This window comes from Haliotis cracherodii, unplaced genomic scaffold, assembly GCF_022045235.1.
Source record: "Haliotis cracherodii isolate W230 unplaced genomic scaffold, xgHalCrac1.p SCAF_31, whole genome shotgun sequence".
In the NCBI taxonomy this organism is placed as follows: Eukaryota; Metazoa; Mollusca; class Gastropoda; order Lepetellida; family Haliotidae; genus Haliotis; species Haliotis cracherodii.
This window is the reverse complement of record NW_027266288.1, coordinates 1,191,199-1,219,176: the sequence shown is the minus strand read 5'-3', so window position 1 is coordinate 1,219,176 and position 27,978 is coordinate 1,191,199. Positions and strand designations below refer to the sequence as shown.

The window sequence follows — 27,978 nt, the reverse complement described above, 5'->3', positions numbered from 1 at the left end:
TTGTAATCTTCCCCATTATCTGAATTAAAATTAATAGGTTTCTTTTCCTGCTGTTTTTGGTATTTTTGGAATTGAGGTACATAATTTGATGAGGAAGAATGTTTAGCCAAAGTTTCACCCAGTTTATTAGCAATATCGGATTTATCAGTTAACAATTCATTCCCATTTTGAAGATGGTGGATACCAGATTTAGATCCCTTACCTTTGATTTTTTTAATCATGTTCCATACCTTCGACATTGGCGTACGTGAATTTATTTTTGAAACATAAGCTTGCCAAGACATGCGTTTATTTTGCTTAAACGTACGCCGTGCTTTAGCATTGACAATTTTGAATTTATTTAAATTATGTACCATAGGATGGTGACGGAAATACTTTTCAGCTTTCTTCCGTGCCTTCCTAGCTTGTTTGCAAGTATCATTAAACCATGGTTTACGGATGTGTGGATTAGTAGAGGACTTAGGAATACATTCATCAGCTATGTGATTTAGTTCATCAGAAAACATTTGGATGGAATCAGGAACATCAATAAAACGACCAGGATGTAACTTGTTTTCACAGAGTAATTCGAACAACGGCCAGTCAGCTTTACTGAAGTTCCATCTTGATGATGGAGGAACATCAGATGGCGTTATGTTTTGAAGAATAGTCGGGAAATGGTCACTTCCACAGAGGTCGTCGTGGACTGACCATTCAAATTCATTTAATAATTCAGAGTTTGTGAGTGATAAATCAAGAGATGAATATGTGCCTGTACCGGGATGTAAATAAGTTTTAGAGTTATCATTAAAAATACATAAGTCATTGTTCGAAAGAAAGTCTTCTAATATTCTCCCTTTATGGTTTGTAGCAGTACCACCCCAAAGTGGATTATGCCCATTGAGATCCCCCATGATGATACAGGGCTTGGGTAGCTGGTCATATAGGGCTTGAAGATCAATTATTTGAAGAGTCGAAGATGGAGGTACATAAAGAGAACATAACGTGAAAACAAAGTTTAAAGTTAACCGAACAGCAACAGCTTGAAGTGGCGTATTAAGAGGAACAAGGCTGTGTATAATACCCTGCCTCACCACGAGAGAAGAGCCTCCAGTGGCTTTAGCAGCTGGAGGTGAATAAAAATGATACGAATCATACAGTCTGATGTCAATTAAATCAGTATTTTTTAAGTACGTCTCTTGTAAGCACAGTGCTGAAGGTTGATAATCCTGAATTAATAATTGTAAATCATTTAAGTTGTTCCTTAGTCCTCTGCAATTCCATTGGATAATGTGAGAAGAGCTACTCACGGCGGCTCAACTGGAGATCGTGAGCGGGAGGGAGGTCCATTCCCATGAGCTGGGACTGAGTGACTAACCTCCATCTCCAGAGGTTCAAAAGGATTATGAACCTCAATAGTTGTAAGAGAAGGCACCTCCAAATGCTGGATTGGCTTGCCTTTCTTCTTCGAATGTTTTTTGTTCATCCTTGATATGTGGGCTTTGCCCTGAACAGTTTCAATTACGGTGTCTGGTTCTGAACTTATAGTTGTAGTAGGTTCTGGTGAGAGAGTCTCTGTTTGAGAAGCTGATGTTGCTTTGGATGGGTCATTTCGAGATGTCTTACTGGTCTCGATAGTAATTTGTGTATCCTGTATCCACGAGACATCAGTTTGTGTGGAGGACGTTGAAAATGTGACAGCTGGAGTAGGTGAGGAAACAGCAGCTGAATAAGTTCTGGTAGAAGTTTGCAATGGAAGGAGTAATTTTTTGGCATCTGTGTAGGAAATGTTGTTTGTACATTTGAGTTTCAAGATTTTAGTTTCCTGCTCAAATACAGGACAAGATTTGGATGAGGACAAGTGCTTTCCGTTGCAGTTGGCACATTTGATTTCATTTGTGCAGTCTGAACTCTCATGAGTTCCACTGCAACGGAAACATCTTGCCTTAGCAGTACAAAATTTAGCTCCATGGCCGAACTTTTGACACTTGTAACACCGAAGTGGATTTGGGATATAAACCTCAACTCCGATGTTAAAGTAGCCAGCTTTAATGGATTTTGGAATAGTGGACATTGAAAAAGTGAACAGATAAGTCTGGGTGTTAACAATAGTTCCTTCCTGTGTTTTCCTGGTAAAACGCTTAACTGCGGTGACGCCTTGATTTTTTAATTCATCTGCTATATCCTCTTCAGCCATGTCTGACAGACAGCGAGCGCGATCTCTCACAATACCTCTGCAAGAATTCAGTGTCTTGTGCACTGAGACAACAACCTTTGTGTTAACAAACTGCTGAAGACCCAGCAGATTAACAGATTGTTGTCTCCGTGCACATTCAACAAGGATTGAGCCAGAACGAAGACGTGTGACATTCTTGACTTCCCCACAGGTACTTTGGATTCCCTTGGAGATGACAAAAGGATTGAGCTTTAAAGGAGAGCCATCAGCGGATGAAATGACGATGAACCTAGGCCAAGAATCGGCCACTTGTGGAGAGACATCTTCATCAGACGAGACAGAATCTGTATGCCTACGTTTGTTTGTATTTGAAGAACCAGAGTGCAGATTTAGAGACATGTTGTAAGTATAAGTTTCAGCATCCCTGCTCCCCACCCACCATCGAGTGTCAACAAGGACAGTGTTATATTGCACCGGATATCCAGGATGCAAACACCAGGGATACAGGGATGTTATACTCCAGCAAATATGACTTGAATAGCTATATTTATCTACCAGATTTAGTGCCAGGCAGGTTCAGTCCATGACAAGAAACTGGAGACATACAGAATACAGAGGTCAACATCACCAGATTGGCCCATGAGCCACCGCCTTCTGGCGTAAGACTCTAGGCAATATAGTCAATCAAAAAGTGAGAACTCATACAAGTTAAGCATGGCCAAGACCAAAATATACATGAAAATATAACACGGGTGTGCATACACAATATTACGCACAGGGCCTGGCATGACCAGCCGATTGATAAGACCGGGCCCATCTTACCACCCGTCTAGGCGAAGTAAGGGTCGAAGTAGTGTGTTGGGCAAAGGAACACAGTTCCAGGAACCAGTGCCCTCAACTACCAGAATCCCGTCCTCCGCCGACACAGGGACGCAACCCACGGCAAACAGGTTGCCCATTTTAGTCGCCTCATACGACCAGCAATGGGAGGCTGTGGAAATATTCTGCCCCGGTTCCACACGGGGGAAGAGCTATTAGCGCTACCCAGCACTCACCACGAGGAGGTTGCTCTTCACGAGTGCCAATAATAATAATAATAATAATAATAATAATAATGATGATGATGATGATGATGATGATGATGATGATGATGATGATGAAAACTGTGCCACCCATGCCCCCTGGACAGTATGAACGCATATAACATAATGCTATTTAAGAAAAGACCAGTTACCGACTTCCTTCTCGAGGTCATGTATACGGTTGTTCACGGCGTCCAGACATGTTTCTTTGCTTTCTGAAAATAGAATTTGCGAAGCAGTAAATCAACATGATCCTTGGAGGTTACTGCCCCAGGGTATTCTGGAGTAGAAATAGTCACAGATGACTATGCTAACCCTATACAGAGGCAACTATATAGATTGCAACAATTAAGCCTGCACTCAGATATCACGTTAAAATATAAACGCAATCCGACAGATTACATGTCTTAAATATATACACGAGCTCATAGATAACATACCCGTGATCAGAGTTAGAATATGATCTTCAGCAACCGAAGCTTGTCATAACTAACGGGATAGGGTGGTCAGGCTCGCTGACTTGGTTAATGCATGTCATCATATCCCAATTGCGTGGATCGATGCTCATGCTAACAGTTACTGGATTGTCTGGTCCAACCCCGATTATTTACAGACCGCCGTCATACAGCTCCTGGAATATTACTGAGTGCGGCCTTAAACAGCAAACAGGCAAACAGTATCATAGATGTATACACCAACCCACAGATAACATGTCGAATATATACACAAGCTCACAAAAAACATTTTTTAAATTGTGGTGAGTTACATGATCTGTAGTAGAATGCAGGCAACATATCAACAAAAACAATTGTTTGTGTAGGCCTAAAAGAAGGACAGATGATGGTACCCTTATGACACCAGTATCCGGAACCAAAAGGAAGGCCAATTCTAGGTGAAATATAGGAAATAATTATGGATTATTTAAGAAATCCTTCGTAAATTTCACATTTTCCCTTTTGAGGTTATTAACAGATCGCTCTTAATGTTCTTAATGTCAAAATATTGTTTACCTGTTTAACAAAAATGTGTTTATTCTGGGGGTGTTTGTGTGTTGACAGATTATTGATTACTGGGAATGTGTTAGGACTATGTACATTTGTATTAGAACTAAATGTTCCCACTGTTCCTGAATATGTCCAAACTGTTAAGTGATGTTAGTTAACCAGTTGTCTCTATGTGCCGCCGTTCGTTATGGAAGGGGTGACAGTTGTCTCTATGTACCGCCGTTCGTTATGGAAGGGGTGACAGTTGTCTCTATGTACCGCCGTTATGGAAGGGGTGACAGTTGTCTCTATGTGCCGCCGTTCGTTATGGAAAGGGTGACAGTTGTCTCTATGTACCGCCGTTCGTTATGGAAGGGGTGACAGTTGTCTCTATGTGCCGCCGTTCGTTATGGAAGGGTTGACAGTTGTCTCTATGTACCGCCGTTCGTTATGGAAGGGGTGACAGTTGTCTCTATGTACCGCCGTTCGTTATGGAAGGGGTGACAGTTGTCTCTATGTACCGCCGTTCGTTATGGAAGGGGTGACAGTTGTCTCTATGTACCGCCGTTCGTTATGGAAAGGGTGACAGTTGTCTCTATGTACCGCCGTTCGTTATGGAAGGGGTGACAGTTGTCTCCATGTACCGCCGTTCGTTATGGAAGGGGTGACAGTTGTCTCTATGTACCGCCGTTCGTTATGGAAGGGGTGACAGTTGTCTCTATGTACCGCCGTTCGTTATGGAAGGGGTGACAGTTGTCTCTATGTACCGCCGTTCGTTATGGAAGGGGTGACAGTTGTCTCTATGTACCGCCGTTCGTTATGGAAGGGGTGACAGTTGTCTCTATGTGCCGCCGTTCGTTATGGAAAGGGTGACAGTTGTCTCTATGTACCGCCGTTCGTTATGGAAGGGGTGACAGTTGTCTCTATGTGCCGCCGTTCGTTATGGAAGGGTTGACAGTTGTCTCTATGTACCGCCGTTCGTTATGGAAGGGGTGACAGTTGTCTCTATGTACCGCCGTTCGTTATGGAAGGGGTGACAGTTGTCTCTATGTGCCGCCGTTCGTTATGGAAGGGTTGACAGTTGTCTCTATGTGCCGCCGTTCGTTATGGAAGGGTTGACAGTTGTCTCTATGTACCGCCGTTCGTTATGGAAGGGGTGACAGTTGTCTCTATGTACCGCCGTTCGTTATGGAAGGGGTGACAGTTGTCTCTATGTACCGCCGTTCGTTATGGAAGGGGTGACAGTTGTCTCTATGTGTCGCCGTTCGTTATGGAAAGGGTGACAGTTGTCTCTATGTACCGCCGTTCGTTATGGAAGGGGTGACAGTTGTCTCTATGTGCCGCCGTTCGTTATGGAAGGGTTGACAGTTGTCTCTATGTACCGCCGTTCGTTATGGAAGGGGTGACAGTTGTCTCTATGTACCGCCGTTCGTTATGGAAGGGGTGACAGTTGTCTCTATGTACCGCCGTTCGTTATGGAAGGGGTGACAGTTGTCTCTATGTACCGCCGTTCGTTATGGAAGGGGTGACAGTTGTCTCTATGTACCGCCGTTCGTTATGGAAGGGGTGACAGTTGTTTCTATGTGCCGCCGTTCGTTATGGAAGGGGTGACAGTTGTCTCTATGTACCGCCGTTCGTTATGGAAGGGGTGATAGTTGTCTCTATGTACCGCCGTTCGTTATGGAAGGGGTGACAGTTGTCTCTATGTACCGCCGTTCGTTATGGAAGGGGTGACAGTTGTCTCTATGTGCCGCCGTTCGTTATGGAAGGGTTGACAGTTGTCTCTATGTGCCGCCGTTCGTTATGGAAGGGGTGACAGTTGTCTCTATGTACCGCCGTTACGGAAGGGGTGACAGTTGTCTCTATGTGCCGCCGTTCGTTATGGAAGGGGTAACAGTTGTCTCTATGTGCCGCCGTTCGTTATGGAAGGGTTGACAGTTGTCTCTATGTGCCGCCGTTCGTTATGGAAGGGGTGACAGTTGTCTCTATGTGCCGCCGTTCGTTATGGAAGGGGTGACAGTTGTCTCTATGTGCCGCCGTTCGTTATGGAAGGGGTGACAGTTGTCTCTATGTACCGCCGTTCGTTATGGAAGGGGTGACAGTTGTCTCTATGTACCGCCGTTCGTTATGGAAGGGGTGACAGTTGTCTCTATGTACCGCCGTTCGTTATGGAAAGGGTGACAGTTGTCTCTATGTACCGCCGTTCGTTATGGAAGGGGTGACAGTTGTCTCTATGTACCGCCGTTCGTTACGGAAGGGGTGACAGTTGTCTCTATGTGCCGCCGTTCGTTATGGAAAGGGTAACAGTTGTCTCTATGTACCGCCGTTCGTTATGGAAGGGGTGACAGTTGTCTCTATGTACCGCCGTTCGTTATGGAAGGGGTGACAGTTGTCTCTATGTGTCGCCGTTCGTTATGGAAGGGGTGACAGTTGTCTCTATGTGCCGCCGTTCGTTATGGAAGGGGTGACAGTTGTCTCTATGTGCCGCCGTTCGTTATGGAAGGGGTGACAGTTGTCTCTATGTACCGCCGTTCGTTATGGAAGGGGTGACAGTTGTCTCTATGTACCGCCGTTCGTTATGGAAGGGGTGACAGTTGTCTCTATGTGCCGCCGTTCGTTATGGAAGGGGTGACAGTTGTCTCTATGTGCCGCCGTTCGTTATGGAAGGGGTGACAGTTGTCTCTATGTGCCGCCGTTCGTTATGGAAGGGGTGACAGTTGTCTCTATGTACCGCCGTTCGTTATGGAAGGGGTGACAGTTGTCTCTATGTGCCGCCGTTCGTTATGGAAAGGGTGACAATGGTCTCTATGTGCCGCCGTTCGTTATGGAAAGGGTGACAGTTGTCTCTATGTACCGCCGTTCGTTATCGAAGGGGTGACAGTTGTCTCTATGTACCGCCGTTCGTTATGGAAGGGGTGACAGTTGTCTCTATGTGCCGCCGTTCGTTATGGAAGTGGTGACAGTTGTCTCTATGTGCCGCCGTTCGTTGTGGAAGGGTGACAGTTGTCTCTATGTGCCGCCGTTCGTTATGGAAGGGGTGACAGTTGTCTCTATGTGCCGCCGTTCGTTGTGGAAGGGGTGACAGTTGTCTCTATGTACCGCCGTTCGTTATGGAAGGGGTGACAGTTGTCTCTATGTACCGCCGTTCGTTATGGAAGGGGTGACAGTTGTCTCTATGTACCGCCGTTCGTTATGGAAGGGGTGACAGTTGTCTCTATGTACCGCCGTTATGGAAGGGGTGACAGTTGTCTCTATGTACCGCCGTTCGTTATGGAAGGGGTGACAGTTGTCTCTATGTACCGCCGTTCGTTATGGAAGGGGTGACAGTTGTCTCTATGTACCGCCGTTATGGAAGGGGTAACAGTTGTCTCAATGTACCGCCGTTCGTTATGGAAGGGGTGACAGTTGTCTCAATGTACCGCCGTTCGTTATGGAAGGGGTGACAGTTGTCTCTATGTACCGCCGTTATGGAAGGGGTGACAGTTGTCTCTATGTACCGCCGTTATGGAAGGGGTGACAGTTGTCTCTATGTACCGCCGTTCGTTATGGAAGGGGTGACAGTTGTCTCTATGTACCGCCGTTCGTTAAGGAAGGGGTGACAGTTGTCTCTATGTGCTGCCGTTCGTTATGGAAGGGGTGACAGTTGTCTCTATGTGCCGCCGTTCGTTATGGAAGGGGTGACAGTTGTCTCTATGTGCCGACGTTCGTTATGGAAGGGGTGACAGTTGTCTCTATGTGCCGACGTTCGTTATGGAAGGGGTGACAGTTGTCTCAATGTACCGCCGTTCGTTATGGAAGGGGTGACAGTTATCTCTATGTGCCGCCGTTCGTTATGGAAGGGGTGACAGTTGTCTCTATGTGCCGCCGTTCGTTATGGAAGGGGTGACAGTTGTCTCTATGTGCCGCCATTATGGAAGGGTTGACAGTTGTCTCTATGTACCGCCGTTCGTTATGGAAGGGGTGACAGTTGTCTCTATGTACCGCCGTTATGGAAGGGGTGACAGTTGTCTCTATGTGCCGCCATTATGGAAGGGTTGACAGTTGTCTCTATGTACCGCCGTTCGTTATGGAAGGGTTGACAGTTGTCTCTATGTACCGCCGTTATGGAAGGGGTGACAGTTGTCTCTATGTACCGCCGTTATGGAAGGGGTGACAGTTGTCTCTATGTACCGCCGTTATGGAAGGGGTGACAGTTGTCTCTATGTACCGCCGTTATGGAAGGGGTGACAGTTGTCTCTATGTACCGCCGTTATGGAAGGGGTGACATAAAAGACAATGTCTCATCTCTTCAGTGTTCTAGCAGCTGTTTCCCTCTATGATTTGACAATGAGTTACTCTTATGTTGACAGATGCCAATACTGTTGCAACTAATGTCCATACGGTAGTAGTGCCAGCTGGACCCCACGATCTCACATCTAAACATCTATTAAAAAAATCTGTCATGTAAGTTTGAACTTTACCACATTTTGAGGTTTACTGCTTACTGATGGTTTCCATCTGGGGCATCTGAATCAAAGGATTACCACCAGCGGAAGTGTATTGTCCGGGTAAGTGAGACAAGTTTGTGTGCATTTCAGTGTTTTGTGTATGAAAATGACCATCCGGTTCCGGAAACTGAATTACCGTATATACGGGTAAATTTATTTAGTAATTATTTCGTTTTGAAAGAAAATCGTCCGGGAACCGAGGTTTCCGGATATCTGAAGTCCGTATAAGCGGGGCACGACTGTATTGTTTTCTATGGCAGAATAACCATTTGTATATTTAGTATGTTTAGATGGAATGTATCAAGGATATGTTTCTCTATTGTGTGTACATTAAATATAATGATATGAAAATGTTCCAGCAACTTCAAATGGCGTCACGTATTTTATAAGAAAGCTTATAGCAAGATAACCTCTTTGGCAGTGTAGTTTCTTATGACTGAAATAGTTATTGTGTATTATTCTGATGACATATATTTATAGTTTTCAATGCAAAATTATCTTTAACATTTGTCATTTTAGGATAGATTCATAGATTCATTGTTTGATTCAATGTGCAAATACAAAGAACTTAATTATAATTGGAGACTACCTCATCAGACAATTTCATCTTGGTGACAGTAAGGAAATTTTCGAACTATTTGTCATTCAACCCAAATTAAAACCATTCTTAATCAAGTATCACTTTTGTCCATTCATCAAAACAGTTTACAAGTGAACTTTGTCACTAGAACAATTGTCATTACCCCTCAAACATATTTCAGTTTTCCTACCCTTGCAAATTACACACTAATTGGCACATATACGAGCTCACAGATAACGTGTATTAGATATATCCACGACCTCACAGATATAATTTTCAGTTTGGTATTCAAGACATGTTGCTACTTTCACTAGATGTACAAAATACTGGTTTAAAATCCTTAGTATGTCTCAAGAACAGAGTTACGATATGTTAGTCGAGCGAGATGCAGTCGGGATATAAACATAGGCTTAACATATCAAGAATTTATTATATTATTTTGGTTATAGTTTCGTTTGGAAACATCAGGGTGTTGGTGACACTGAATGGTTGAAAAATAAATTGATCAAATTGTCAAACACAAACATGTTGAAGATTTGGTTCACATCAGAGCCCTTCTTGTTAAGCATGCTATTAATAGAACATGGACGTATGTTGACTTTATAAAGGATTGGCGAACTGGAAATTATGTATAGTATAGGGAGGAGAGCAGGCATCGAAAAGACGCTGCGCTTTTATCCTTTTGCACATTATTTTACTAACATGTGATTAAAAATGAATTCAGTGATATGCTCCATTCGTTCAAAATGTTTCCCATTTTACAATGTTCAAACTAATGCTGATCCAAGGGAGAGTTTGATAGCAATGCTGCAGTCCTCCGGTGTAAGCGTGCTAATATTACAGGAAGCGTGCAAATTACAGGAAATATCCCATAAGTCTCCGATGTTCACAATATTATATGTTCACAAGATGTAGGCCTACATACATCATATATATATATGAGGTACGTAGGCCTACATCTTGAAGATAATAATTCAGAAGTTAAAACGTCATACCTTAAGGAGTGAGCTAGTTGATATACAGTACGTTTATAACGGACACGCTTAAAACGAACTGACTGATATATCGAAATGTGTTATGATCCTGTCCATGTTCTGTACATTTGCTGTATATATGCTCATAAAAAACTACGGTTATAACCAACTAAAAATAATGGTCCCTTTGAAATCGTTATAACCGTAGTTTACTGTAATCGGATAACAAACCTGTGCATACTAAGAACTGGCACATGGCACTGTAGCTCACCTAGTTATGTAGCCCACAGTTCTGCAAGTGAACAAAGACAGACACCTCATTGAAGCTGCTGTCAAATATGTTTATATTTTGTGTGTGTGTGCATCAGTAGAGGGCATAATTAGTAACAAATATGAAACAGGTAACCAACTTTCCTCAATAATTCTAAATCTGAAATAAGGAATTATTATCATTTCAGCACACAACACCTAACACAGTAATGATAAGTAACCATGTCAAACCATATCACCAAGTTCATTGAGTTGACACATCCCTCTGCTATGCAGATTACACTTACTTGTTTAGAACAGTGATCGTGGGTTCGAATCCCGGTAAACCCCTATTATGTTTCCAAGTGTGTCAGCACCATACCTGTGCTCGTTGGTTTCATCAAGGTGGTAAACGTCTGAGACCTGCACCAGATCGGGCTTTCCTCCCACATTAAACTGACACACCGTGTCAAATGTATAACTGGAATACTGTTCAACTCACTCACGGTATTGGACAATATAATATAACAGCATATGAAAGTCATCCTAGGAGCTCAAAATGATGCAGGCGAACAGCATAAGGACACCCCGAAATGAACATCGCATTTACCGAGTAGGCTTTTTACATCTTTAAATTGCGTATGATATGCTGAAATACACAGCTTGCTAAATCTCAAGATTTCCAAAAGTTTATTTACCTGAAAACGGAAATATCTCGAGTTAAAAACGTATCAGCCAAATTTCGGCGCACACAAAGGAGATCTCTTTTAATCGAATAGAACGCCTTCTTGAAATTTACAAAGAGAAAGTAAAACCTTCTCTTTTATTTCGACAGATATTTCTAAGCTGGACCTAATTATATTCTGTCAATGAGTGAGTGAGTGAGTGAATGAGTTAGGTTTAACGCCGCTTTTAACAGTATTCAAGTTAAATCGGGGCGTGTCAGCTTAATGTGGGAGGAAAGCCCGAAGTGATGCAGGCCTCAGACGTTTACCACTTCGGTGAAACCCACGAGCACGGGTATTCTGTCAATGAGGGCGTAGAGGTGTGATGTAACATATTGACATGGCATAATAATAACAATATACTGTTGTTATTGAAATTTCATGGCAATGACAATTCATCCGAATATTAAGATATCGTTGAAACTTTTACCTGAGAACCCCTAGTTGAGGCCAGTTTAATAAGTTAAACCTTAGTCAATTGTCTTCTTTTGACTGGAAAGTGATGGTTAAATAATTTAAGGTTGCTAAAATCGAAACTTATCGAAAATTATTATGGGTACAAAATCACTCCATTTCAAATAGATTTCGTGAAACTTTGGGATAAAGAAATATGTCTCGTCTCTAGGATTTCTGTTTACATTTTAAAACGAGTATTCTTACGGCTCATATTTTGTCTTAAACTTAAAAAAAAAGTATTTAAAAAGTCTCAGGAACTAGCGTTTTAGTTGTCATAAATCTATCTAAACTCTCACGTCACTGTTATGAAAGAGTGAGTGAGTGAGTTGGATTTAACGCCGCTTTTAACAGTATTAAACCCAACTCGCACACTCACTCAATTAAGGAGGCTAAAGGTGAAGGCATATGAGATGTTACTTTATGAAGCAATTATAGTGACTCGTCATTTATCAACGTACACGTTATGTACATACAACACTCTCTTTGTTTACATTGTTTATTTATGTGTCCCTAAAACTGTGTTTTTACTTAAGGTGAATTAGAACGTAACCAGTGTACAGCACGAACGCTGTATCTTCACAATCGAAACACTGTCCTCTATGACGCACGGGGTCAGTCATGCACGGTGTACGAAACTGTTCAATATACATACGCTCTTACACAATCTGATACAACGTAGGGCTATGTTAGCTATTTAACCATGCGAATTTTAGTTTGGAACCGAGCGCGCAGCCTCAAGGTTGTTGACTGACGTGTGTAGGATGTTTAAGTGACATTGCTTCATACTCACCACTTTCAATTGAATGTGTTTTGTGTTCTACAAGTTAATATGCGATGTTACAGTATTATCCCTAGACTTAGACCAGCCTTTTGGGGGTTAGTGTTGTAGGGGGTTATCAAACTCACTCAGAAAGGATAAACACTGATGTACCACCTAGGGTGACATTTTGGAGGCGAGAAAATACGTTTGGACCAGACAAACCAATGATAGACAAGCAGGAACATCCAGTAACCAGAAGACAAAACCAACACGGTAAGAATGCATAATGTGTAGTCGTCTAAATTTTCTGAACGCCCCCGTGGTCCAGTGGTGGAGCTTCTGTCCGGTGATTGGAAGATAGCGGGTTCGATCCCAGCTGCGTCATTCAAATCCCGATCCCGTAGTCGCCTTTTACAACAAGCATAGTCGTATTCGACTTTCACGGCAAGGATGGGTTGCTGAAGACTTAGTCTACCCCGGATCTCCCCGGGTCAGTGATCATTTAGAAATTATAAGAATTTAAAACAAGGTCGCCATAAACAGCGGGATTGACTGTTGGAGGTTGGATCTTCAAACATAACAAAAATAGGAACAACCATCGCTAAACTGCTGGAGGTTTATCGGTTGTCAGAAAGGATAAACACTGCTGTACCATATACGGAGACATTTTGGAGGCGCAAAATAAGTTTGGACCAGACAAACCAATGATAGACAAGCAGGAACATCCAGTAACCTGAAGACAAAACTAACACTGTAAGAAAGCCGTGTGGGTGGCTAGGTTATGGCTTCAATGTACTCACCACTGCGCACGTCCGAGGTTCCACAGGTTTTATCCATGGAAGCCAGAAAGTTGTCCACGGATGTCTTGAAGGTGTCGTAGTTGACCAGAACCCTACAGTAGTCAGTGGACTTGGTAGCATATCCACAAGCACACAGTAAGACCACACAGAGACAAAGTCGGAACACCATGCTGTTGACCGAGTCGTTTCCTTTAAGGACTGAATGTCATCCGAGCGAATGTGTGCTTGAGTGAGAAGTACTTTATTTTATAAGCTAACTGAACTCTCAATCAAAACACTCTGCACATGTAATATGAATATGATTCACGTGACGGTAACTCTTGTGATATTCATATACTTATTGGTACTTGTGTTACAATACGATACCAAGTGAAGTGAGATTCCGCTGTAACAGGAGGGTTCATTAGCCCCTTCCTCTCCAGTGTCCTGCTCCTCATGACGCATGCACTTGTCTACCCTCTGTCTACCACTTGTCCAGCACTTGTCTACCCTCTGTCTACCACTTGTCCAACACTTGTCAAACACTTGACACGTTTTTAGCCCCCTCGTTACTTAGCACATAGGTTTAAAAACGGAAATATAAAACGCTTTTAAGCCCATTGGCTTAAATAAAGATAAAACACTGATTTATATCCCATGTTGTAGCACACTGTTATATGGCCAATCTGTCGACATTTACACATTTGCAAGACGCATTGGACCCCTAACGTAGATGATATTCTGGTACTCAGTGAGTGAGTGAGTTGGGTTTAACGTCGCTTTTAACAGTATTCCAGTTATATCACGGCCTGTCAGCTTAATGTGGGAGGAAAGCCCGAAGTGATGCAGGTCTCAGACGTTTACCACTTCGGTGAAACCCACGAGCACGGATATGGTGCTGACAAACCTAGAAACATAATCAGGGCGAACCGGGATTCGAACCCACAATCATAGGTTTCTGGCGTGCCCAGGGGACGCAACTCTGCACAGAGAATCGCAGCGCCTTAGACGACTGGGCCACCCGTGCCCTTCTGGTACTCAGTGTGACATCGAAACGCTTATGATTGTGTTATTGGTTTGTTGTTATTTTGTTGAATTTTGAACGTTTTTCATTACTCATGATTTTTTAGTTAAAAAGAAAAAAACATGTATGTTTAAGTGATGCTCATTCCATTTGTGAGTATTGTTTCATTAAACATGAGATACTCCTTCTTCCTTTCATGCTTTGACCTTTTTCGTTTTAAAGCCCTGGGCTCAAAATTAGATAAAATGTAATTCCATTAAAGTTGGTAAAATCCGGGCTTTAAAACGTTTAGTCATGGTCTTACGTTTGAAGGAAATGACATCTCAATTAAAGGTCGCTTGTCCTAATTTACAGGCCATCATAGAGCAGATGGAAACTAGCATAACCTGTCTACTAATGTGTGTTTAACATCCTGCTAGGCTAAGCAAACACAGAGGTACCAGTTCCAGAGTTCCTAATTTACTGTCCATCATAGAGCAGATGGAAACTAGCATAACCTGTCTACTAATGTGTGTTTAAGACCCTGCTAGGCTAAGCCAACACAGAGGTACCAGTTCCAGAGCTCCTAATTTACAGGCCATCATAGAGCAGATGGAAACTAGCATAGCCTGTCTACTAATGTGTGTTTAACACCCTGCTAGGCTAAGCCAACACAGAGGTACCAGCTCCAGAGTTCCTAATTTACAGGCCAGCATAGAACAGATGGAAACTAGCATAACCTGTCTACTAATGTGTGTTTAACACCCTGCTAGGCTAAGCCAACACAGAGGTACCAGTTCCAGAGTTCCTAATTTACAGTCCATCATAGAGCAGATGGAAACTAGCATAACCTGTCTACTAATGTGTGTTTAACACCCTGCTAGGCTAAGCCAACACAGAGGTACCAGTTCCAGAGCTCCTAATTTACAGTCCATCATAGAGTAGATGGAAACTAGCATAACCTGTCTACTAATGTGTGTTTAACACCCTGCTAGGCTAAGCAAACACAGAGGTACCAGTTCCAGAGTTCCTAATTTACAGTCCATCATAGAGCAGATGGAAACTAGCATAGCCTGTCTACTAATGTGTGTTTAACACCCTGCTAGGCTAAGCAAACACAAGAGGTACCAGTTCCAGAGTTCCTAATTTACAGTCCATCATAGAGCAGATGGAAACTAGCATAGCCTGTCTACTAATGTGTGTTTAAGACCCTGCTAGGCTAAGCCAACACAGAGGTACCAGTTCCAGAGTTCCTAATTTACAGTCCATCATAGAGCAGATGGAAACTAGCATAACCTGTCTACTAATATATGTTTAAGACCCTGCTAGGCTAAGCCAACACAGAGGTACCAGTTCCAGAGTTCCTAATTTACAGTCCATCATAGAGTAGATGGAAACTAGCATAACCTGTCTACTAATGTGTGTTTAACACCCTGCTAGGCTAAGCCAACACAGAGGTACCAGTTCCAGAGTTCCTAATTTACAGGCCATCATAGAGTAGATGGAAACTAGCATAACCTGTCTACTAATGTGTGTTTAACACCCTGCTAGGCTACGCAAACACAGAGGTACCAGTTCCAGAGCTCCCAATTTACAGTCCATCATAGAGCAGATGGAAACTAGCATAGCCTGTCTACTAATGTGTGTTTAACACCCTGCTAGGCTAAGCCAACACAGAGGTACCAGTGCCAGAGTTCCTAATTTACAGGCCATCATAGAGCAGATGGAAACTAGCATAACCTGTCTACTAATGTGTGTTTAACACCCTGCTAGGCTAAGCAAACACAGAGGTACCATTTCAAGAGTTCGTAATTTACAGGCCATCATAGAGTAGATGGAAACTAGCATAACCTGTCTACTAATGTGTGTTTAACACCCTGCTAGGCTAAGCCAACACAGAGGTACCAGTTCCAGAGTTCCTAATTTACAGGCCATCATAGAGTAGATGGAAACTAGCATAACCTGTCTACTAATGTGTGTTTAACACCCTGCTAGGCTAAGCAAACACAGAGGTACCAGTTCCAGAGCTCCTAATTTACAGTCCATCATAGAGTAGATGGAAACTAGCATAACCTGTCTACTAATGTGTGTTTAACACCCTGCTAGGCTAAGCAAACACAGAGGTACCAGTTCCAGAGTTCCTAATTTAAATTCCATACATCAACATTATCTGGGAAGCTTCATTATCACGTTGCATGATTTAAACACGATACAAACTTATCACTAGAAATAAAATATTTCACACTTCTGTTTGTTCAGACCGTCATAAGTTTTTCTCTCGAATCTATGAGTGAGCGAGTATCGTTTTACGCTTTTAGCAATATTCCAGCAATATCACGGCGGGGAAACCAGAAATGGGCGTCACACAATGTACCCATGTCGGGAATCGAACCCTGTCTTCGGCGTGACGAGCGAGCGCTTTAACACACATCTTTGAGCATTTACATGTGAGAAGTATTGACCATACACATTCGCCTCTATCTAACATGTCAGGTGTAACTGTTAGAAACTGATGTAATAGTTTGCATCTGACAGCAAGACTATGGTGTATGTAGACATAGTAGAAGCCAACACACAACCCGGTACACATAGTAAATGTCTTAGAATAACTTTTATAATACCCTGTGAAGCGGTTACAACGATACCAGAAGGTAATAACACGACTACTGTAAACTGTAGTAATAATTGTTATGTACACATCGTGTTTACAGATTTGGAAACCAACCAACATAAAAAAAATCCTTCCTGTATATCTGTTATAGAGCAGATTGTACTGTCAACTGGCATTTATATATGATGGTATTGTTTCCATTTTGAAAGTTGTTAATGTAATTGTTACGAGTGTGATAGCTTTCAATGTTATTGATTTGGAAATTGGCACCCAATCTTCGCTATGTGGACGCCAACGTCGCAACTGCCTGATGCTATGCAGCGGTCATCTGTATGGCCTGATGTGTTAATACTTAATGGACAGAAAGAAAGTGCCATCTGAAGTTAACTATCCTGAGAAACAATAAATAAATATTGAACTTCTAAATGGATAACAGCCTAAGCAAGAGGTAGGCATCCCCAATGGTCCTAATTGCGCTACCTTCTTGTTGATCTATTTCTTCATGCAAATAAATCGGAATTTCAGCTTGGTTAGTCACAACAAGGTTATGTAGCCCAAAAGGTTAAAATATGTTCACATTTATCCTTGATCTGATATCATCAAAAAAACATCAAATAGTCACTAAGATGTCACTGATTTACACACATAAAATGAAACAGAAGAGACCAATGAGACTACCTCGCCTGATTCATAATGAGGTTTGTGCATGAAGATGTAAAGATAAACACTTTCCAAAAGACTGTATGACAAGATGGATGACCTCAACTTTCCAATAGTCCAGGGGGGCACCGGTGGCCCAGTCGTCTAAGGCGCCGCGATTCGCAGTGCAGAGTTGCGTCCCTTGGGCACGCCAGAAACCTATGATTGTGGGTTCGAATCCCGGTTCGACACGATTATGTTTCTAGGTTTGTCAGCACCATACCCGTGCTCATGGGTTTCACCGAAGTGGTAAACGTCTGAGACCTGCATCACTTCGGGCTTTCCTCCCACATTAAGCTGACACGCCGTGATATAACTGGAATACTGTTAAAAGCGGCGTTAAACCAGACTCACTCACTCACTCCAATAGTCCACTCCCTCTTTGTGTCGAGCAACATTCCAGCAGCTCCACAATTCACAACTTTTGAGTCCAACGAGCATGCTATAAAAATGTCTGCCATATAAATTACTTTGTTGTGATGTGTTTTTTAGAAGAAAACAAAACTGTTTGGCTCTTAATTAAATTTTAAATGTATCTTCTTGTGTGTTCTTTTTTTTCGTTTTATTAACAATTCACTTGTTTTTGCATGTGTTTGTGATGGGTGTCACCGGTGGGCCAGGATATGATCACCTTTTCACGAACACATCGTATCAACACATTTTGATCGTGATTCATAAACACATGCTCATGATATAGTGGGAATCGTACAATCTACTCTGATTTCAGTAGATGTTTCTTGTGTTTTGTCGTTTTTTATTGTAAATTAGGTCAAGCGATCTTTAAATTCAATTTCATTTTGTTGAAATGTTAGAGAATGATAATACGAGTGTTAGACAATGTGTTTACACTTAGTAGACAATTGATAGACAATTGTGTGCATCTTGGGGAGCACCGGGTTTAATTACCCATTTCAGTTACAGCTGAAACTTACTTGGCTTGGTATTATGTGTCAATTGTCGATATATACACGAAGTGCATCTTGATTGACAGTTAACTTTGCCCATAAAAATGAAGTACGTCACACATATTCAAAACAATCTTGAAGCTTAGTTTGCAAATTTATAAGTCTATCGGCTGAGAAAAAACGAGTGAGTATAGTTATATGCCGTTTAAAGTAATATTTTAGCAACATCAAGGTAGGGGCAAAACAAAAGAGACATTATCAAGTGTAGGGAATTGAACCCACACCATCGGTGTGACGATTTAACGCTTTAGCCTCTTGGGTTTACGAAGACAAAATCGGCTTTATGGCCCTGAGGTGCTGCATCATCAAACAAGGATTCCCAACCGCCTTTTGGGCAAGGAAACAAAACGGGTGAAAAAAAGCTTCAATGATTCTAGCTTAGTTAGTATCAATTGAAAAAAAACGTGATTATAAATATATACTTTTTGATGACTGACAAATAACAAGAAAAAGAGGAAAAGTACTTTTAGGTGCTCGATAAGTGTTTTTTTCGTTTGTGAATTCTACTTTTTGATAAATTTAGTGTATCACATGACGTAAAATGGTTGTCAATCGTTACCATAACGTCATGGGGGAAAACGGCGCAAATACTGAATTAAAACGTAATATTGGTTACATGTTTGTACCAGTATCTCAAATCACACGATATCTTGAGCGAGAAGTCAACTGTATAGTGATTGATACAGACAGCAAAACACCTTTCAGGGAGTGTCGATTTCTGCCGTTTGTTTCCTTGTCTGTGGGGTAACGTATAACGCTGCACTCAGCCATATTCCAGCTTTATGACGTTAGTCTGTACATAATCTAGTCTAGACCAGAAAATCCAGTGATGAGCACCAATCCGCGCAATTGATATACGCTGACAAGCATTCGCCCAAGTCGCCGATCCATTTAGTCGCCTCTTAGAACCAAACATATTCTTCCATGGAATTGCCACAAGGCAGTGAGTGAAAGAGAAAGTTTAACTTTTGATGTTTTTTTCCTCTCAAATTGCAATACATGTATAATTGGCAACGCACATAGACATTTCATCACATATCGTTATAAAGAACACTTTGAATTTGAAGTTTAATTTCTTTTAATAATCTCTATATCAAATGTAACACCGGGACGTTTTTAATCTTCAAAGGAAAGAGGTTCATTTCTTAGTAATGTAGTTTGAAGTATAGCATAGAACCTAGAACAGACAATACTGCTTCCGTTAGTAGGAGGGTGGAGGAGAGTGGAGCATGGCACACATGGGGACATCGCACTTTTCCCAACGCGCCTTTTTATTCGAGGTGTAACACCACAAATACCCGCTACGTGATGGGTCACGGCAGTAGTTGGCAGATTCCTTTACAGTTTGGAGCGAGTTAAAGCCTGGGATAATGAACTGCCCGTCTTCGTAGTCGTGAGAGTGTGGCTCCTGACCATCCCACCGCTGGCAGGTCTTGCCGGATCTGGTTGTTGACTGAGTGCCAGTATATACCACTCTTGAACCAGATATCATCCAGCAACTGGTTACTGTCAAGGATAATAGAAATACATTAATAAATAAAGTTATGCCACCTTCGCGATTTCTCGTGGGTGTACTGTTCTTCTATGGTTATGCAGATTAATACCACTGAAACAGTGGTAGCCAAATACACCTGTTTTCAGCCATCACTGAATGTATAGTAGTGGTAGTAGTGCTAGTAGTGGTTGTAGTAGTGGTAGTAGTGGTAGTAGTAGTGGTAGTAGTAGTGGTAGTAGTAGTGGTAGTAGTAGTGGTAGTAGTGGTAGTAGTAATAGTAGAAGTGGTAGTAGTAATAGTAGAAGTGGTAGTGGTAGAAGCAGTAGTAGTAATACTAGAAGTACTAGCAGTAGTAGAAGTAGTAGTCGTCGTTGTAGTAGTGAGTGAGTGAGTATGGTTTAACGCCGCTTTTAGCAAAATTCCAGCAATATCACGGCGGGGGACACACGAAATGGGCTTCACACATTGTACCCATGTCAGGAATCGAACCCGGGTCTTCGGCGTGACGAGCGAACGCTTTAACCACTAGGCTACCCGACCGCCCTCGTTGTAGTAGTAGTAGATGTAGTAGTAAGCGTAGTAGTAGTAGTAGTAGTAGTAGTAGTAGTAGTCAGAGCGGTCAAGTATTATCATGATGATCATTATTATCATTACAAAGTTTGCTGTTATCATAAATCGGACTTTGCATTCGTGATTATTGGGAAAAAATACTCCTACGTCTAATTTTAAAAAGTACAAGAAATTTTCAGACAGAGATTGCAGTAGTTCCTTACTGTTGACACACGTCATGCTGGCCATCGTCCAGTACCCGTCCTTCAGACAGAAGCTCGTCATCTGGTCACCAGGACTGTTGTTCAGCAAACCCTTCTTGCATCTGTACTTTGCGACAGAATGAAGACCTGTTGAACTGTAGACAACGTCTGTGCCTTCTAAAGAGTTCGGTGAGCCACAATCTACAGCCAGCTCAGACGTCAGATTGGCTGTAAAGTAAAATATACATACAAACATTACGAATTTATTTTAAATATGGGTACAATGTGTAAACATGATTACTGCTTCCCAGCAACACACACACACACACACACACACACACACACACACACACACACACACACACACACACACACACACACACACACACACACACACACACACACACACACACACACACACAAACACACATGTGAGAGTGCTGGAATGTTGGTAAAAACGGCGTAAATCCAAGTTGACCGTACTTCAAGACTCACTACACTCAGCCCTTTCTGGGCACTTAAAATGAACGGGACACTGGCGTTATTTCAACCATATAGCAACCAGAACAAGTGGTAGCAGCTTGAGGCATCTCATATAATTACATCAAAGTCATATCTGAAAGCATTTTTTTAGAATTTTCGACTGTGTTAAACACGGGACACGGGCTATAAGCCACAGCAACCACATCTGGGCTCAGTGGGAATCATGAGGACTTACGGTGCCTCAGGATCCTGCCCGATGCGACAAAGAAAACTACAAGAAGACAATGACATGAGGGGACACCAGCCGGCTATGAACCACGACCAGGGAACCTGTCTGCCAGTGCTTGGGACTTATTGCTTTGATCATTGTCACTGCTAATCATCTAGCTGACTTCCATTTGTTTATTGCTATTTCCATTCTATTACCTATCATTTCTATTACCCCCGGGATTCCGTTTGTCCATTGTCCGTTACCAATCAGTGGTAATTTAAGTCCTGGCTTCCTGTTGTCCATCGCTATCAACTATCAGCGCTAATTTACTATAAAGTGTTGGCTTCTATTTGTCCATTGCTAATCACCTATCAGCGCCAATTATCTGTTGGCTTCCCCTGCTTAGTTTTCACGTCTGTTATCGTATTACTTGTGTTGTTCCTACAGGTACATATATACGTTCTCTGCCACATAGCATTTAAACTTACCCATCTCAAAATCAGAAATTAAAAGCGTAAATAAGCAAAAAATCACCAAAAAATGGCATAACCTATATCTAAACTCAAATAGCCAAATCAAAAAAGTACTCAGCAAACCACTAACCAAACCAAAAATTCTCCATCCATCCAAAAAAATTGACAGAGTAATCACTAAACTCCAAACAGGACACACCAACCTAAATAACCACCTAAAAAAATAAAAAAACATACTACAGGTAACTGCCCACACTGAAAACAACTAGAAACCCCAGAACACGCACTCATCCACTGCACACACTACCTAACACATCGATCCGCATTCCAAACCACCCTCAATCTAAACAAGGCTCTCACTCTAGAAGCAATACTAAACCAACAAAATAAACTAGAAAACTTCAAGGCCTTATGCGTATTCTTAATCAAAACGGAACTAATAAAACGCATCTAAAAACACTATAATCTACCAATTCAAAATTACATAAACACACAAACATCTACCATACCCAGCTCCAATAGTTCTCCTCCCCTACCCTATCGGCATCTATTCCAAATCTCAAAATTCCCCAATTCTATGTAAGCAACCCCTAAAGCCCCCTCTTGGGTTGCACAGACCATTTTCGCCCCTTTCGGAAACACATTAAATGGCCTGGCCGGGCCCGTGTGCGAAATACGCATCAGTCGGAAAGCGCACGTTAAATCTCCAAAGTAAGTAAGTAAGTAACATAGCATTTATACACCTCATGAAGGAGTAAGCATATACTCCGAAACGTTGTGTTCCTCATAATAAAGAAGTTGACATCCGTAAATTCTCTTCCTTATGTGTATCACTTCTAAATGCCTTTCAAAGACAAGATCATTGCACTCATATTTCGACGTGCAGTACGTGTGTGTGTGGCTACTTGTAATAGACTGGACGTCGTCGTTTTAAGTGCAAGCCCACTGGGATACCATGCCACAATTTAAGGCCCTTTGGTATGAAATGGCCAGGGAACTGAATCACCGAACGTCCACTCTATCCACCACACTGCTGTGACGACTTTAGGACAGTACAAAGGAATAAAACGTAATGCTATTTGAGAAAAGACCAATTACCGACTTTCTTCTCGAGATCATTTATACGGTTGTCCATATTCTGTAGGCGTGTTGCCTTGCTTTCTGAAAATAAAATTTGCGAATCAGTAAAACCACACGAATCCTGACGAGAAATACCGATTCCGAATTGCAATTGGCCCCAGGCTTGCTATAAACAGAGGCAAATAAATACAGGGAACTACGGATATAACGAACTCAAAGGGACCACTAATTTTAGTTCGTTATAACCGTAGTTCGTTATAAGCATATATACAGCATAACTACCGCAAATAGTCGGGACAAAAAAGTAAGTTCGCTATATCCGTCAGTTCGTTATAAGCGTGTACGTAGTTTACTGTACATAGCAACAATTACACCTGCACTCAAATAACATGCAGATATCAGGACAGTTGCACACGAGCTGTGCACGATCCCACAAATAGCATGTATCAAATATATACACGAGCTCACATATAACATGTATCAAATATATACATGACCTCACAGATAAATCATATCAAATATGTACACGAGCTCTCAAATAACATGTATCAAATATATACAGGAGCTAGCAAATAACATGTATCAAATATATACAGGAGCTCTCAAATAACATGTATCAAATATATACAGGAGCTCTCAAATAACATGTATCAAATATATACGGGAGTTCACAGATAAATTATATCAAATATATACAGGAGCTCACAGATATATGATATCAAATATATATATAGGAGCTCACATATAAATTATGACAAATATGTACACGAGCTTACAAATAACATGTATCAAATATATATACGAGCTCACAGATAAACTATATCAAATCTTTACAGGGGTTCACAGATAAATTATATCAAATATATATACGAGATCTGTAGAAGTATGACACTTTAGCTCACCTGGAAATGTAGCCGACACTATAACATGTCAGCAAAGACGGACAATTGCAATGCAGTTATGTTCCTGATAAATACTGAGGACAAAATTATAAACAAATATGAAACAAGTAAATACATTTTCTCAATGTTTCTAAAGTTACAAGAAGATCTTCACTGTTGTATTTTATTGTCTTAACACACACTGTCAACAACAATAATGTTTGTGTGAAGTTTCAGCATATTTGGACCCGTAGGTTTGGCGTGCACAGCCTCCCCAGACACGAAACCGTCGGTTCTTTCTGTATATGTGCCCAGGGTGGACAAAACGACGGAAACGCATAACAATTGATTAGTTGGTGTGCGTCGATTCTTTCAAGGATTAAAAAGGAGAAATATCGAAGCCTTGTACAAATGTTAATGGGCAATCACATGGCGCGAATCCCCCGACTGACGTTAGGAATAGGATGCGTTGATCTTACACTGTCGGTTTCGTATTTCTGGTCGCAGAGAGGTGCTTTACCGTTATTTCTATATGCTCCGCTCGTCAGTAGTACAGCGAGATTGGCTGATACGTCAGGTTTTGGATTGATATCCTGTCAGTGGAATTCGAGTAAGAACATTAACTAAACCAGAGGACAAAATTCACAAGGAACGAATGCCGTGTGTGGGATGGCAAAGTAATGGCTGCTACATACTCACCACTGCGCATGTCCGTGTTCCCACATGTTTTATCCATGGAAGCCAGAAAGTAGTCCACGGATTTCTTAAAGGTGTCGTAGTTGTCCCGAATTTGACAGTCACTGGATTCGGTAACATATCCGAAAGCACACAGTAAGACCACACAGAAACAAAGTCGGAACACCATGCTGTTGACCGAGTCGTTTCCTTTGAGGACTAAATGTCATCCGAGTGAATGTGTGCTTGAGTGAGAAGTACTTTATCTCACAGCAGACGTAGCTGTCAATCAAAATACTCTGTACGTGTAATATGAATATGAGTCATGTGATGGTACCTCTCGTGATATTAATATGCTGCATTACATGCGTATTGGTACTTGTGCATTGAACTGACAAACAATACCAAGTGAAGTAAGATTCAGCTGTAACTGAAGTAGGCCATTAGCCCGGTCCTCTCTAGCATCCTTCTCTGCCCAATGCACGCACTTGTCTATCAATTGTCTGACACTTGTCTACACATTGTCTACCACTTGGTTATTAATTGTATAATCATTGTCCAACATTTAACAAAATGAAATCACGTTTAAAGGTCAGATGTCCTCATTTACAAGTCTTCATTTAAGTAATGTCTGAACATTGTGATGAGAAATAACTATCATATATAACACGTTTACACACGTAAACTGGTGTCCAAAAGAAACGATACCACCTGTTTGCAACGACATAAAAGAAAAACTAAACAATGCAGAAGTTTAGGATTGGTGTTATGCTTTTGAGAAATCCTTTCACAACATCTGTACAAAAATTTCATTTCAATAAAATCTGTACAACCAATAAGCCTTTAAAGATGGGTGGGGTCGAAAAATGAACATTTCGTTAGAGCACTGATCACAGAAACAACGGGAAATGTCACACCACACGTCTCAAAGTCAAGTCAGTAGCTGGTATGTCCACCGTGAGCATCAATACATGCCAGAACACGCCTACGGACTGATGACGTCAAACGTCTGATGACGTTGGGAGTGATGCGTTGCCATTCCTCGAGGAGACATCGTTCCAAGTCCTGGACGTTGACTGGAGGCACACGGCGACGTCGGATTTGCCGATCGAGGTGGTCCCATAAGTGCTCGATGGGATTCATGTCCGGTGAACATGCGGGCCATGGCAAAACCTGTACGTTGGCGTTGGCAAGTAAGTTCTGTGTCAATCTTGCTGTGTGTGGCCTTGCATTGTCATGTTGGAAAAGGAGTCCACGAGGCTGTTGCTGAATAAAGGGCACCACAACAGGCCGTAGGGTGTCATCAAGATAACGCTGTGCATTCAGGTTTCCACGAATTACGACAAGCATCGTTTTGACGTCACCACATATGCCACTCCAAACCATTAACCCTCCACCTCCAAACGGCCGGACCTGTTGGATACAGTTAGGCGCCAAACGTTCACCAAATCGTGGGTATACAAGCTGCCGTCCATCGTTTCTGAAGATGAGGAATCTGCTCTCATCAGAGAACATAACACGTGCCCAGTCCCACGGTTGCCAACGTCGAACTCGCCTGGCCCAGATCAGTCTGTTGTTCCGGTGTCGAGGCGTCAGGGGCGGTCCGCGGTAGGGATGACGTGGCCGGATACCATACTGCCGTAGTCTCCTGTAGACGGTCTATCGACTGATCCTGTGTCCCAGTGCTGTAGCCGCCGTGGACGTCGCTGTTACGGTGCGGTTCCTCAGGTGTAATACCCGGATGTAACGATCTTCACGGGGCGTGGTTACTCGTGGTCTTCCACTCCTGGGCCTGTCTGACGTCTGACCTGTCTGACGTAACCGCTGCATCAACCTGGTGATAGTGATGCGTGCGCAGCCCAACCTTCTGGCGACGTCGACGTGTGACGCTCCTTGTTGGACCATTCCAACGGCTCTCTCTCTCTCTCGATGGCTGTCAAACGTGGCATATCTTGTGTTCTTTTTGTTGCTGTGATATCAACGTGTCTGATCAGCCGTTTTATACAGTTTTTATACACGTGCAGAACATGCTAGAGAGGGAAATGTCACTTTCACGAAATTTACGTTTTTTCCCGGAAGTGATCACGTGTTCCCGGTATTTTTTATCGACTATGCTGTGTTTGGGATGTGCAATACGAATTGGCATGTTTTCATACTAGTCAATTCACTTAGTAAAAAACAATTTTGAAAATAAGTTGGTATCGTTTCTTTTGGACACTAGTTTACATCAACTGTTTTTTTTGTTTTTTAGTGGCGAACTTCTGATTCTATGAGCGGAGCGCGTGTGTGTATGCGTGTGGGCGTGTTTTTTTTATATGTGTGTACATGTATATACATGCGTGTGTGTGCGTGTTTATGTTTATATGCGTATAACACTATATACACTATACTCACCGCCAAAAGAAACGCGAACCATAGAAACATAATAGAAGTGAAGAAGAGATGTACCAGTTAATGGTGAGGTGAGGTGAAATGGGGTTTAACGTCGCGTCCAAGATAATTGCACTTATATAGCGACGTGCATGTACGTTTGTGCGTTTGTGTGGCTGCTTGTACTAGTCCGGACTGATGCCAATTTATAGTGCTAGCTCACTGAGATACCATGCCGCAGTTTAACATGAATACCCCACTCAGACACAGTATACTGACTCCGAGCCGACCAGTCCTTGTTTTAGCCCCTTAATGCCGAGCGCCAGACGGGGTAACAACAAGTACCATCTTTTAACGTCTTTTGGTATGACGCGGTCGGGGATTTAACCCCGGACCTTCCGCTCTCCGGGCGGACGCTCTACCACTAGACCACGGAGGCGGTATACCAATTAATGACAAAACTAACAATTAGTTACCACTTTATTCTTATCACGTTATGCTGCATGTGATTTCTTAACACGCTAATCCTGCACGAGAGAAACGGTGCATCTCGAGTCATGGATCTATGACGTCACATATGACGTGATGCGTTCATGAGCGTCAGTTTACACAATATACATAATGTCCAAATAGCATGTATAATATTTAAGAGGAGCAGATGCAGTTTTATTGTGAAGTAAAAATCAGGTATTAATAGAGATTGTCGAGAATGAACAATATATAATAATACCTTAAATATATAAATAAGCCACGCCCACTGAAAGGGACTACTTTTATTCCTACGGAATGTCGAGGAATCGCAACATGACAGTCGAGGGAATTCCCTTTCTGCTTACGGGGTATCGTGATGCACAGGACATTTAGCAAAATTCATGCATATTCATTGTCCAAACCACCCTTTGAGACCAAGGCCGAGAAGAAGTGAAACAACAAACGTGCAGGCTCCCTCACCCGTTTTTTCTGCTCGCCTGTGTTCCACAAATTTCATGCCTTCGGGTTTCATTTCTAACCAGCATTTTTCCGAATGTGTCCACGCGTTCTCAGGGAAAT

At 42.2% G+C, this 27,978-nt stretch overlaps 2 protein-coding genes across 2 annotated transcripts in view; both read right to left on the bottom strand.

The window, feature by feature from the left end:
• Positions 1-13,483, bottom strand: part of LOC139477161 (uncharacterized) — a 30,273-nt gene extending 16,790 nt beyond the window's left edge. Inside the window, exons 1-2 of the mRNA XM_071259712.1 lie at positions 13,252-13,483; positions 3,390-3,452 (exon numbers count right to left, since the gene is read on the bottom strand). Of these exons, the coding sequence (XP_071115813.1) occupies positions 3,390-3,452; positions 13,252-13,420 (232 nt within the window). The 5' untranslated portion in view covers positions 13,421-13,483. The remainder of the gene's footprint in view (positions 1-3,389; positions 3,453-13,251) is intronic.
• Positions 13,484-19,580: 6,097 nt separating this feature from the next.
• Positions 19,581-24,863, bottom strand: LOC139477142 (uncharacterized). Its single transcript, XM_071259692.1, has 4 exons — positions 24,583-24,863; positions 23,021-23,083; positions 20,777-20,983; positions 19,581-20,014 (listed from the first exon to the last, which is right to left on the bottom strand). The coding sequence occupies exons 1-4, from the start codon at positions 24,746-24,748 to the stop codon at positions 19,710-19,712; spliced, it is 741 nt and encodes a 246-aa protein (XP_071115793.1). The 5' UTR covers positions 24,749-24,863; the 3' UTR covers positions 19,581-19,709.
• Between the last annotated feature and the right edge of the window lie 3,115 nt (positions 24,864-27,978).

Coding starts and splice junctions, on each gene's coding strand:
- LOC139477142 (XM_071259692.1), bottom strand. CDS start 24,748: ATGGTGTTCCGACTTTGTTTCTGTGTGGTCTTACTGTGTGCTTTCGGA. Junction 20,984..23,020: donor TGATCTCGAGAAGAAAGTCG/GTAATTGGTCTT, acceptor TTTACTTTACAG/CCAATCTGACGTCTGAGCTG. Junction 20,015..20,776: donor CAGCATGACGTGTGTCAACA/GTAAGGAACTAC, acceptor TATCCTTGACAG/TAACCAGTTGCTGGATGATA.